The sequence below is a fragment of the Anser anser genome (genome assembly GCF_964211835.1).
Source record: "Anser anser genome assembly, chromosome: 12".
In the NCBI taxonomy this organism is placed as follows: Eukaryota; Metazoa; Chordata; class Aves; order Anseriformes; family Anatidae; genus Anser; species Anser anser.
Window position 1 is genome coordinate 11,310,725 of NC_139733.1, and position 12,431 is coordinate 11,323,155.

Sequence of the window (12,431 nt, forward strand, 5' to 3'; positions counted from 1 at the left end):
ATAAAGATGTTAAGACATGAATTCAAGGGAATCCACTTTCAAAATTCAAGTTTATGAATCTCTTTTAAAAGTTTAAAATTTCAGATGAGTTGTGAGTAATTTCTAAAATAGTTAATTATCTTTGCAAATTTTCATTGGGATCTTATTCATGAGAGAAAGCAGCATCAGAAAAATTATGCATGTACTTGTGGACGAACAGCTTAAAAAAACTGCTATTCTTAAAGCTGCAAAAAAAAATAAAGGATGACTAGTACATAGAAAGATTCTACTGTCTTTAGTAGAAAACAGCCATACATTCATGCACCAAATTATATAAAAAGGTTAAAGGCTTAATGAAATACGGACGTGAGTGTGAAATCTACAGCTGCCTTTGCCGGAGCCATAGCTTGAGACTGGTTAAGATAGGATTATATAACTTTTTACTAGTCCAAATGAAAGAAATGAATGGCTAATTGCAGAAGTCATGCCTCACTGAAAGAACAATCTAGAAAAATATTTTCTGTGGGAGAATATGTAACAGCTTATAATATCTATATAATATATATGCGTGTGTACATATAATACACATGTGCTATATATATTATTATCATAGATAACATATCACATTATAAGCTGTTACATATTATATACACACACACATATACACATACACACACATACAGTAATATTAATACTGTGGAGCTTGTGGTACTTACCCACACATCTTTTCATGCTCTTTTCAAAGTCCTTTATTATCTGCCCTAAAAGCTTTTCAACTAACAGCTCTCTGTCTTTGCCTTCCATGAGTGACTGTGGCACCAGCGCAAGCACAGACTTTAGACATTGCTGCTGAATGGGAACCACCGGGTTACTTTGCACACACTTCTTCATAAAGAGATAGTTGGTCTGAAAGGACAGTATTATCAGAGGTCTAATAATGGGCTGTGTAAATATTTTTTTACATTAGGTTTCACAATGAAGTTCCTTTTTATTTGTCATTTTTTATACCTATGGGTGGGAGACATAATCAAATCTTTTAAGTATTCACTCAGTAGTGCACTAAAAGCTACTCACAAGCTGATAAAACGGTCTCCCTGTCTTAGTACTCAAGTACGAAGTATTGCACCTTTTTAGTATTTTCCTTGTTTCTCTGAAGAAGTTCCCGACTGATAATAAAAGAGTTCCAAGTTCATACTACTGTTCTTTGGACAAACATTCATCTAGCAAAGAGTATGCACAAATAGGTGTGTTTTTTTGGTTTTGTTTTGCCAAACAAATAGGTATCTATGCTTTTGAGTGATGCATTTGTTATAAAACGGTATATATATTGTCTTCAAAATGAGTTTACCTAACATCGACCAAAAAAAAACAGAAGCTCCCTTAGGTTACTTAACACAAGTATTTCAATGTTAATTTAAGTTGAAAGTGGCTTTCAGAGATAAATTATTTTTAAAACTATACACAATTCAATTTTAAAAATTATACCAATATTCGCACATCTTTATTCCTTGTTGAAATCAAATGAACAATGTCAAAGACTACTTTTTGTAAAGGCTAAAGTATGATCTATGACCTCAACTGAAAAAAACTCTGAAGCCTCATAGGATATTTTCTATGTAATGACCTTAAGTAAATTTTAGATCAAAACTTTAATTACTGCTGGACATACACATGCTTTCTGTAACAGAAAACTCTTTCCTTCTGGATCACAAGAAAGGATTCCCATTTTTGCCTTCGATTGCATTTTTCCCCCTACAAGGCTATTGCAAAGTTTTTTTCTGTTTAACAGATACGAATTCCACACAACATACTCAACTCTTCTGAATAGATATAATTTATTATTCCACTTTAAAAAAGCAGAAGAAAGAATTTAACTCACTCGTCGTTGTTTTTGCTCACTGTTCATCTGTATAAAAAAGAACAAAAAATCCTAATGTATTAAGAACATATACACAAAAAAAAGTCAGAAATATAAATGTTGATTTTTAAATTTAACAGGTATGATTCCTAAGTAAAGACTTAACTGTATATATACAGGTATCAATTTCAATAGGACTACTTGTGCATATAAATCTATTTATGAATTACTAAGAACTGAGATAAGAAGTATCTTCAAGTAAATACTGAGAAGTAAGAGCATAAATGCCCAATAACAAAGCATAAAATTGGCAATAATGCTGAAGAAATACACACTCACAGTGGCAGGTAGTTCTGGGATAGGGGGTGCAGGAACTCTGTGATATTTTTCTTCCATGGATTCAGAATAGACTTTTAAAGCTCGATCAATTCTAAAGTAAAATGTACAGTCAGAAGTTCAGAAAAAATACAAATACTATATTAAAAATAATGCAGTTATTTTAATTGATCTAACCTGTTTTTTCATGTTTGCCAACTGTCTGATCACTAAAAAGTGAGGCTCTTTTTGCATATTCTGTCTTCTCTTACAGAAAGAGCCACATTTATCTTAATCACAATCAATATACACATACGTATGTATTTCTATATATACATCTTGATCAGTCTCACCAATTGCCCAGTGCTCCTGCTGGGATCGTACTTTTCCTCAACAAACTACAACAGATCTTGCCCAACTGTATTATGAAACAAGAAATAATGTACAGAATAGAACTCCTAGTTCTTTTTTACTGCCTCTGGTTATAAATTGCTAAATAACTATCAGAAAACTTTAAAGGTTAACGTTGGCATGACCTTATGCATTAAAATATTTCAGTCCATCCTTCTGGGATATAGCCTGTGCATATCTTACAAAGAGTATTCCAGCTTCACCTCAATATAACTCAGCTAAAAAACTCCCAAATAGAAGTAAGACTGCCAGTTCCAAGTATACGCGTATATTAACACTTCATGAAAAAGCCAAAAAGATGCAAAGTCCTACTGATCTATTATACTTACAAGAACCCCCTGCTAGAAACAGAGCAACAGTACAGTTAACTTACTGAGCAGATACACATGCAAAAATATACTTCTTATTCACTTTCAGCAAGGTGGATCCTTCTTGCAGGCTCTTTAATTTATCAGACCAAGGAAATTAAGATTGCAACTCCTCTATCCATGCAAATGAACTGAACTGGGCAAAATGAATTCAGGAGTACATACAGTATGGAAATACTCTCCAGGAACACTTTTGGCTCTTTAATCACACTACTAAAAGATTTCGCATAATAATATTTGCATATTTCTGTTTAAAATACTATTTGGTTTCACATTGTACATGTATACTTAAAAAGGTACACTTTTAAATCTTGAGTATACACTAGTCAGAAAATTATATGAAATAATCAGCCCTCTAAAAAAAATTTACCTATCATCCTGGCAGCTGTGCTCCTCCGCAAGTAACACAGATCGCTAACTTCAGGAGCAAATCCACTAAGGTTAGTGACAAAGAAGCCTTTTAGAAGGAGACCCATATTTGGATCACTCATACAAAAGAAAACAAGTGATCCAGATTTTGATTCTCTTTGAATTGTTTTTCGCAGCCTGTCATAAACAATGTTCAAAACTGGAAGGTTATTTTTTTCCTCACGACTAGCCCCAACAAACACACCTCAATCGGATTTTAGGTGCTGTAAAATAAAAACAATCAGAGATTCCAACAAACAAATGCTCTTCTACTAAAATTAACAAACACCATTATTATTTCCCTGATGTCTAGACTGTGATGTTTCTTTCATTTGAACTTCAGCATTTCTTGAATTGCATGAAACTCACAGTAATTGATTAAGCATCTCTTGCTGTTCTTTGCTTCTTCGGTATGTCAGTAGCTTATTCTGTAATGGTGACATATCTGATGTGACTGTTGAAGGTAAAACCGTAGGAAGAAACAAAGTTCTCAAAGTCTTTTTATTGGAAGGTGCTCCACCTGAGTGTAGCATCTAAAGCCATAACAAAAAGGCAATATGAGAATACAATTATTCATATCCAGAAAGCAACTTAACAGGTGCATATATTAAATTGAATTTACATAAGACACAAAATGTGGTAGCCACAAGGATATCTACAATTTAGATATGAAAATTTATGTTTCAGAAAACAGAAAAATACAGTACATGCTAAAATTGCAAAGTTCAACAGAAGGTACATACAAAGTCTGCAATCGTAGAAAATGATGGTACATTTCATTAACTCAAGATTTGTACATTGCATAAGAGTCAAGTTCTGTTACAAAATTCTTCAGGTGCTAACCCACCATCTGTACAAAGCACAGAAGATACCAGCAAATGAGTCTATCAACCCGCAGCCCTGGGCAGACTGCACCAAAACAGCTCAGTCTCACAGTTCCTGTTCTGTGGCCTCAAACAATGTTACTGAATATGGGGCCCAAATAGGTAAGAAGCAACTTCAGCGTGAGTTAGCAAAGACTAAAGTGAGATTACTAAAACAAGAGAAAAGTGAGGTGTTAACGTGGTTGAAGGAATGTGGTTAAGTCCTGGCTTGTGTGTGCAGAGTGAATTACCATTCAATTTACGGTTGGTTTCACAGGGGGCTGTAATTTGGGCGGGTGGATATGGGATTCAAACTAAGTGGTGTGTCTGAGAGACAGACAGGAGTTTTGGTTTGCGATCACAGTTTTGCGAAGTAGTTGGGCTGTGCAACAAGAGAGTGGAGACCGATAAGGATTTGAAGTAGGAATCTTGGTCAGGGGGCCGGATGAAGATGTGTAGCAAGGAAAAGGAGGTGAGGAAAGAATAGTAACCACCACGGTTACAGACATTTAGCAAACAAAATTTGTTAATCTCCTCGTATAAGGACTGGAAAATAGAAAAAACACTGATGTATGACTGGATTCAGGTGCACTAAAAGAATGTCTTTCTGCAAGGGCTTCAGTGTTGCGTGCAGCCAAGCACGGCAATCCCCACAGCCTCACGGCAGGGTTCCCCTGGAAACACGATGCCCAAACTCGACAGTGCGTTTCCTCAGGTTCCCGCCGGGGAACAGAAAGCCAGAGCCGCCTCCTACATTAGTGCTACGTCCTAAAAGTGAATTAAAACGGGGACGGGGAGAGGGACGAGTAAGGGCCCGGCAAAAGAAACACAGTTGGGCTGGGGAGAGCCGAGGGGCTCCTCCTGTCAGCTCCCCCGGCCCAGCAGGACCGGACACAGCCCTGTTGAGAAAGAGGGGGAACAGCAGCCCCAGCCCAGCCCAGCCCAGCCCAGCCCCAGCCTCCCCGTAGGACCCCCGGTCCCCGCCGCCCTCACCTCCCCGGGGCTGCCGGGCACAACGGCTGCCGGTCGGGATAGCGCCCTGGTTGCCGGGAGCCGAGCGGGCGGCGCTGCCGGGCGGGGCGAGGCGGGGCCCGGGGCCGCCACCGTTGGTCACCGCCCCGCGGGGGCCGCCCGGCCGCCTTCCCTCAGCGGCGCCATCTCGGCTCGCCGCCTCCACAGCGAGCCGCGCCCGGCGGGGGCTGTGTGTGGTGTGGGGGCTGAGGCCGTGGGGGCAGCAGCTCGAGAGCCATTTTCGACAGAGCCGAGCGCCTTTATAACGGACGTTGGCAGCCCAGGACTGTGGGAATAGAAATGTTTTTGCGCAGTTGCACTGTGTGGAGGGAAGGAATGTGGTATTGAGATACGCTTGCAGCGATAAGAAAGGTTAACAGACGACCTTGTAAAATGCAGACAACCACAATCCTTAGGGCAATTAGGCGGAAATCACGGTGTAAGAAACATTACCACCTCAAAGAGTAAAAAAGTCAAATTTGACCTATAACAGGCCGGTAACTGAAAGCCACGTATTGTCTGTGAAGCACCGGATAGATTGTGAACCTGGATTACCCAGTCAATGGGGAAACAGGGGAGGGTCCCGGTCGTCGAGAAAAAAAAATATATATATATATAAACTGTGTTATGGAACTAGTAGGCGCGCTCCTGCTTGTGGGACGCCCGCCGTTGCAATCGCGAATAAAATTGCTACTTCACTGAGATCCTCGCCTGAGCCTATGTTATTGGCTACAGAGTGTTTCTCACAAGGACGATTTCATTTCAGCTTCCATAACCGTTTCTGAGCGGCACACAAGCCCCAAACCCGTGGCACAGGGGCAGGTGACGCCCTCAGGGAGCCCCGCGGGACGGGCGGGACCGCACCCCCCAGCCCCCTGAGGGGGGGAAGCAGGCGTCGGGGGGGCCGTGACGTCACCGCCCCGTCCCAGCCTCCCGCCTCAGCGCAGCCGCGCCTGCCTCCCCCAGGCCCCGCCCCCCCGCTCGGGCACGAGCCGCGGCGGTTGTGCGCCCCGCCCCGCCGCCACGAGGCTGTGCGTGTGGCGTCACTTCCGGCCGGAAGCGGGCGGGCGGCGCCGTCTCCATGTGGCAGCGGCTGCGCGCCGCTCTCGGCCGGCTCCGCGCGGGCGGCCCGGCCCCGGGCCCCGTCCCCGCGGGCATGGAGCGGGCCGTGGTGCGCTGCGTGCCGGCAGAGCCCAAGCTGAGCCTGCGGCTCGTGCTGCCCGACGGCAGCACCAGGCACATGCAGCGCGACCAGGCGGAGCCGCTGGGCCGGGCGCTGGCCCGCCTCGCCGCCACCGCCGCCAAGGGCCGAGCCAAGGCGGCCAAGAAGAGCAAGAAGGCGCGGGCCGAGCCCGGGGAGGAGGCGGCGGCGGCGGCCGGGGGGGAGGCGGCGGCGGTGCCGGCCGTGCGGCTTTTCTCCCGTGACGGGCTGGCAGTGGCCGAGGAGGTGCCGAACGCGGCGGCGTGGCAGGACGGCGCCGTGCTGCATGTGGGCGAGGCGCGGTACCGCGTGGAGCGCAACCCGCCCGCCGTCACCGAGCTGCGGCTGCCCCGCTCGCTGCTGGCCGGCTTCCCCGTGTGCCCCAAGGTGAGCGCCGAGTTCGCCGCCCCGAGGCACTGCGTCTTCCGCTGGTACCGCCAGCGGCGGCCCGCGGACGGGGAAGACGGTGGAGGAGACGCGGCCTGGGTGGAGGAGGCGGCGGGCACCGAGCGGGTCTTCACGCCCTGCAACGCGCTCGTGGGGCTGCGGCTGAAGCTGCGCTGCACGCCCGGCGACGGGGAGCGGCGCTATGGGCAGCCCTGCGAGGTGGAGAGCAGCGGCCCCGTGGAGGCCGGCCCCGGCGCCTGCACCTTCGACTCGCGGCACCTGTACACCAGGAAGGTGTGCGGCCACGGCTCCGTCCGCACCGTCTCCTACAACATCCTTGCCGACACCTATGCCCAGACGGAGTTTTCCCGCACCGTGCTGTACCCGTACTGCGCCCCGTACGCGCTGGAGATCGACTACCGGCAGAACCTGCTCAAGAAGGAGCTGGCGGGCTACAGCGCCGACCTCATCTGCTTGCAAGAAGTGGACAAGTCCGTCTTCGTGGACAGCCTGGCTCCGGCTCTGGATGCGTTCGGACTCGAAGGGCTCTTCAAGATTAAGGAGAAACAGCACGAGGGCCTGGCCACTTTCTATCGCAGGGACAAGTTTAGCCTGCTCAGCCAGCACGACATAGCGTTCAGTGAAGCCCTGCTCTCGGACCCGCTGCACAAGGAGCTGTGTGATAAGCTGGCTGAATACCCTGCGGTGCGGGAGAAGGTGCTGCAGAGATCATCCGTGCTGCAGGTATCAGCTTTTATATGCCTGCTCCCTCCTTCCCCTTCCTGCTGTACCCTGGCAGCTGAGCCAGGTGTGTTTGAGTGCCCAGCTGCAGGAGGAAGGGAGACAAAGCACTAGGAATGTGAAACAATGACAGAACAGGGGGATGTTCCCCACCAGCTAGGGTAACAATAACAAGTAGGGCAAATGAGCAACTTAACGTGAAGGAAATGTTGACAATTGGACTTGATATATGGAACAACATAAAATTTGGAAAAAATGCAAGCTTACTGTGCTTGAAGATGAAATCAGCTGTTTGAGGATCAATCTGGGCTTGGTGTTGATTGCTGGTTTGTGGCATTTGCTGCCTGGTTGTTCACCACTTATTTACTCTCATGTCATAACACATTTCACAGAACTTAATCTTGCCAGTTGTGAGATTAAGTTATTTTAGCTTGCTTTAATGGTGCCACTTTACAAAGTGACAGGGGGTAGAGAAATAAAGTTGGATGGATTTGTGAGCTTGTGGATGGCAGAAGGGCTGCCTGCTAGGTCTGTGTCTGAAATTTCAGAAATGCTTATTGCTACAAGTTTTCTATGGTGTGGGTAGGAATAACAAACTTTCCTTGATAACTGAAATCATCTCAAATTTAAGTTTAATTCGGCAACAGTACAGTGCTGCTGTTTGCTTGCTAAAGCTGTTGTCGGGGTAGGGGAAGAGAAAGTAAAATAACCAAGAATGGTACGGTATTAGCAACATAATATGAAAAAATCTTGGCCATATTTTTTCCTTCAGTCCATTCGAACCAGAAACTTAAAAACAAGAGAAAATCTGTCAAATATCTGATGTCAGTGGAATTCTGTAGTGGTAATACTGACAATATAAGTGGCTGATATCTACACTTTACATAGAGGATAAACAGACTCAATTTAAGAGCCGTACCATTCATTGGTTTATAAGTCTTAGATTCTGTTGTCTGGAATGGCATCAAGGCATAAGCTAACTAATGCACTTTTAAAAAAAAAAATGTCTAGTGCCTTTATTGAAAATTTATCAAAGATTTCTTTTTCTTAAAGGTTTCTGTTCTTCAGTCTGCAACTGATCCTTCCAAGAAGATTTGTGTAGCTAACACCCATTTGTACTGGCATCCAAAAGGTAACTTTCCTGCATTCCTGTATATGGGATGACTGCATTCTCCTTCCTGGGGAGAATTGATTTAACCTTATTTTTTTTCAGCTATTACCTTTTCTTGTGGAAAGATCTTGTGAGATTTCCTGCTCAATTCCTTATATAGATAAAACCAAGCCAGGCTATTAGATTTATTATCTTCCATATAGTGAGATTGTTCTAGCTTGCCAGGAAGTTGGTAGAATACAGCTGAAAGTCAGTCATGCTATGCACAATTTGCCTGAAGCACAGACTATAAAATACAGCCCTGTGTGTGCTCATGGCTCCCCAGTCCTTTTGTACCTGAAAGGGAACCAGGTTTGCCTAGAGAAGCTTTCAGAAAAGGCTCTCCTTCTTTAAATTAGTTTTATCTTAATACTGTTCCTAAAAGGAACAGAACTAGGATGGTTTCCAAGTATTGTAAAACTCCTGTGATATGGATGTCTAAGGTTTGTAGTACTTAGATTTGTGAATTTGAAGTTAAACATTGTCTGCTTCTGCAAAATTTTGTAGTCGCGAATAAAGGCGTCTTTATGTATGAAAACTATTCTAAAATAAAGTGCACAGGGAATTTAAAGCAAGATTACCGTTTTAGAGCCATGCGTGACGTATGTCTAAATTAACAACTTTTGAAAACTCTTCCAGAGCTACTATGAAGTAATTTAAGCAATACGTTCTTACATTCTCAGGTGGGAACATCCGTCTCATCCAGATCGCTGTAGCCCTGTCTCACCTCAAGCATGTAGCATGTGACTTGCATCCCAGTATACCTGTCATATTCTGTGGAGACTTTAACAGCACGCCATCATCTGGAACTTACAGTTTTATCAGCAGCGGTGGCATTGCTGAAGATCATGAAGACTGGGTCTCTAATGGGGAAGAAGAAAGGTGCAATATGCCTTTAACCCATCCTTTCAAACTGCAAAGCGCTTGTGGAGAACCTGCTTACACAAACTATGTTGGTGGGTTTCATGGATGTCTGGACTACATTTTCATTGACAAAACTGCTCTAGAGGTTGAACAGGTCATTCCGTTGCCAAGTCATGAAGAAGTAACAACCCATCAGGCTTTGCCAAGTGTTTCACATCCTTCTGATCATATAGCACTAATATGTGACCTAAAGTGGAAATAGATCAGTTCTTCTATGGTGCTTTTTGGGGTTTTCAATCATTCGTTTACCTTTGGGAAACTGAGGTTGTGCCCTGGCTTGTATGCTACTAAAAGGAAAGTTAGAACTACTGAAAAATGTGTTTAATGGTTCTACCAAACATTAACTCACTGTTCAGAATATTTGCATGATAATTTTTCCCTTTTTTATATGCTAATAGGAAAATATTTAAGATGGGGAGTTTTGAAAATTGGATTATCATTTGCCTTTTTATAGGTTTTTAAAGATTAAAAACTTTGTTAAAAAAGCTATATGAATTTAGTAAGTGTACAAACTGAACCCTGTTTAATTCAGAACCAAATACAGAACTTGAAAAAAAATTACTTCAGTTAGTTCAATCTTATGGTGATCACTGTTGAAGACAAAACTTTTAAAATAAATTCAGAAATTGTCTTGTGCCTAGTTTTTTAGCAAGCAGCATGATGGATGTATTGGCTACTTTCTGAAAAGAAGGTCTTGTTCAGTCAACAACTGTGTTAAATTGAATATCATCATTCATTTGGAAGCACTTTGCCCACCTAGTATGGGTAATGAGGGTAATTTCAGCACCTGTTAAAACTGGATTCCATATATAGGCTGCATCCACATGTTTCTTCTGTTGTCTATTGTCATTAGGAATATAAGAAATATTTAAGTTTAAGGCAGCTGACTTGGTGGGAGGGAACTTTTTCAGTCTAACAACCTGTCTTCAAGCACGGGAAGGGGCAGAATAATTAAGGTGCTATGTTATCTATGCCTAAATTAAAAAAAAAAGTGATTGAAAACCTTCATAAGGTTCTATTAAAAATATTTTGAATAGTTTTTTTCTGTATTTTTTTCCTGCCTAGACCTGAATTCCCTGTTGTGTAGGAGATAATTTGGATGTTGGGAAATGTATTTTATCCATACCATCACTGAAGGTGTTGGAGGGGTATGAATCATTAACTATTATTTCCTTGCATAATTAGTTTATATGAAACAAAACACCATTTAAAAACACCTCCACTAGATGTTGAATAAAGTTCCCTTTTCAATTGTTTGTCACTGTTCTCATTTGACTTCTTTCTAGTTACTGGTATCTCTCATGGCAAAAGATGTCCTAAAGTGCTACTGAAAAAAAAGTTCTCTATATTCTAAGAAGCAAAAGAAACAAGCAGAACTGTAACGTATCTGCAGACTGAAAACTTACAATAGCAAGTAAAAAGATTTAACAGAATCTGTGCTTAAACAGAAGAAAAATGCTAAGGAAGAGAATAAAAAAGGTAATTCAGAACTTTGTGGGCTGGGTAACTCTCTAGGAAGTAGAGCTAAAATCCAATGCTGTCCTTAGTTCTGTGCTTACAATACTTCAAAACTCTGCCTTCCATGCTAATGGTGAAATTGCTATTCAGTTTTTAAAGTCTCTGGAAAAAGCCAGGAGGTAACTTAGTCCTGCTTGGATAGCTGGTAGCCTTGAGAAACATCATAATCTAACCTTATAAGGGTTCATGAGAGCGTGTGCTTTTGCCTTGTAGGTGTGCTGCAGAACTGGGTGCTTCCTCCTTGTAGAAAGACTGTAGCTGTGCTATTTCTGAGAAAAAGCAGCTGGATAGATGCAGCTGGCTCTGACACTGAGCTGGTGTAAGAGCAAGCATAGTATGATAACTTGCCTTGACATACATACTATCCCTTGAGTGTACCACTTGTCCAGAGCCTTTCCAGATTGAGTTGATGCTATCCCTCATTCTGTAGCTCATAAAGCCACCTTTAATAGCAGGAGACCTTAGTGAAATACCCTCACAGAGGGCATGAGAAATGCTTTCTTAAGAGAGGCTAGAAAGGGATCTAAAAAGTTAAAAGGAGAGGGTTAAGGAATTGCAGACAAAGCGGATCTCTGAACCCTTTCCTACTATATAGGAAAAAAAATCAAGTAAGGATTACCTTCAAATAAACAGGAGCTGAAACTTGTGCCCCTGTAGTCACAAAGGGTGCTTGTAACTGGCTTCAGTTGCAGGGAGAGGTAACTTTTTCCACAAAGGTAAACAGGAACTGACAAAAGGACTGTTCCAGTAATATGTGGGGGGTTTTTTTGTTCATTTTTCAAGCAATGTAAGCAGTCATTTTCTATTTTCCCTCTCATCCCAACCTCTTTTACCTGATCCTACTCCACCACCTCTGAGTTCTGGCTATTTGTTCCTGCTTATGCATACCAGACTAAAATACGGAAATGATCCAGCTAAAATCCAGGTCTTTTCTTAATTAACATTTCACTGGGTCATTTTCCTGAGTTGGTTCACCATAAGCATCTTGTGCCCTAAAAACAAGATTCAGGCTTGGAAGTGGGAATAAGTCATCAAGGCAGTACCTGCTTCAGCATCATTTCAACATCATTGAAAGTGCTCTCATTTACAGTAAAGAGCTTTGGTAAGCTTATATGTAAAACCTTCAGATGTCAGTTTTTGCTAATTAGCATTTTAACCAAGCCAAATGGTAGCCAAAGGCCTTTGAATGATTAAAGTGGAAGCAGAACGCAAAGTATGACAACAAATGACATTATCATTGCAATACAGAGTGAAGGACAGTACCCAACCTGTAAAATCAGACCCTAAGTACTTTGGA

The 12,431-nt window shown here is 43.0% G+C and overlaps 2 protein-coding genes across 3 annotated transcripts in view; one reads left to right on the forward strand and one right to left on the reverse strand.

Moving 5' to 3' along the window:
- DNAH12 (dynein axonemal heavy chain 12) overlaps positions 1-6,080 on the reverse strand; it is a gene marked incomplete at its 3' end in the record, with an annotated part of 68,468 nt that extends 62,388 nt beyond the window's left edge. Inside the window, exons 1-6 of one of the 2 annotated variants that reach the window (XM_083795236.1) lie at positions 5,196-5,272; positions 4,454-4,970; positions 3,709-3,872; positions 2,177-2,267; positions 1,859-1,885; positions 696-885 (exon numbers count right to left, since the gene is read on the reverse strand). In XM_083795236.1, coding sequence (XP_083651362.1) covers positions 696-885; positions 1,859-1,885; positions 2,177-2,267; positions 3,709-3,872; positions 4,454-4,456 — 475 coding nt within the window. In that variant the 5' untranslated portion in view covers positions 4,457-4,970; positions 5,196-5,272. Of the gene's footprint in view, positions 1-695; positions 886-1,858; positions 1,886-2,176; positions 2,268-3,708; positions 3,873-4,453; positions 4,971-5,195 lie in introns of both variants that reach the window. The other variant, XM_083795237.1, reaches the window with a different exon arrangement.
- A 140-nt stretch (positions 6,081-6,220) lies between these two features.
- Positions 6,221-10,872, forward strand: PDE12 (phosphodiesterase 12). The gene is made up of 3 exons (XM_083795302.1): positions 6,221-7,545; positions 8,596-8,674; positions 9,376-10,872. Exons 1-3 carry the CDS (start codon positions 6,295-6,297, stop codon positions 9,816-9,818), a joined length of 1,773 nt encoding a protein of 590 aa, XP_083651428.1. The 5' UTR covers positions 6,221-6,294; the 3' UTR covers positions 9,819-10,872.
- Positions 10,873-12,431: the final 1,559 nt, after the last annotated feature.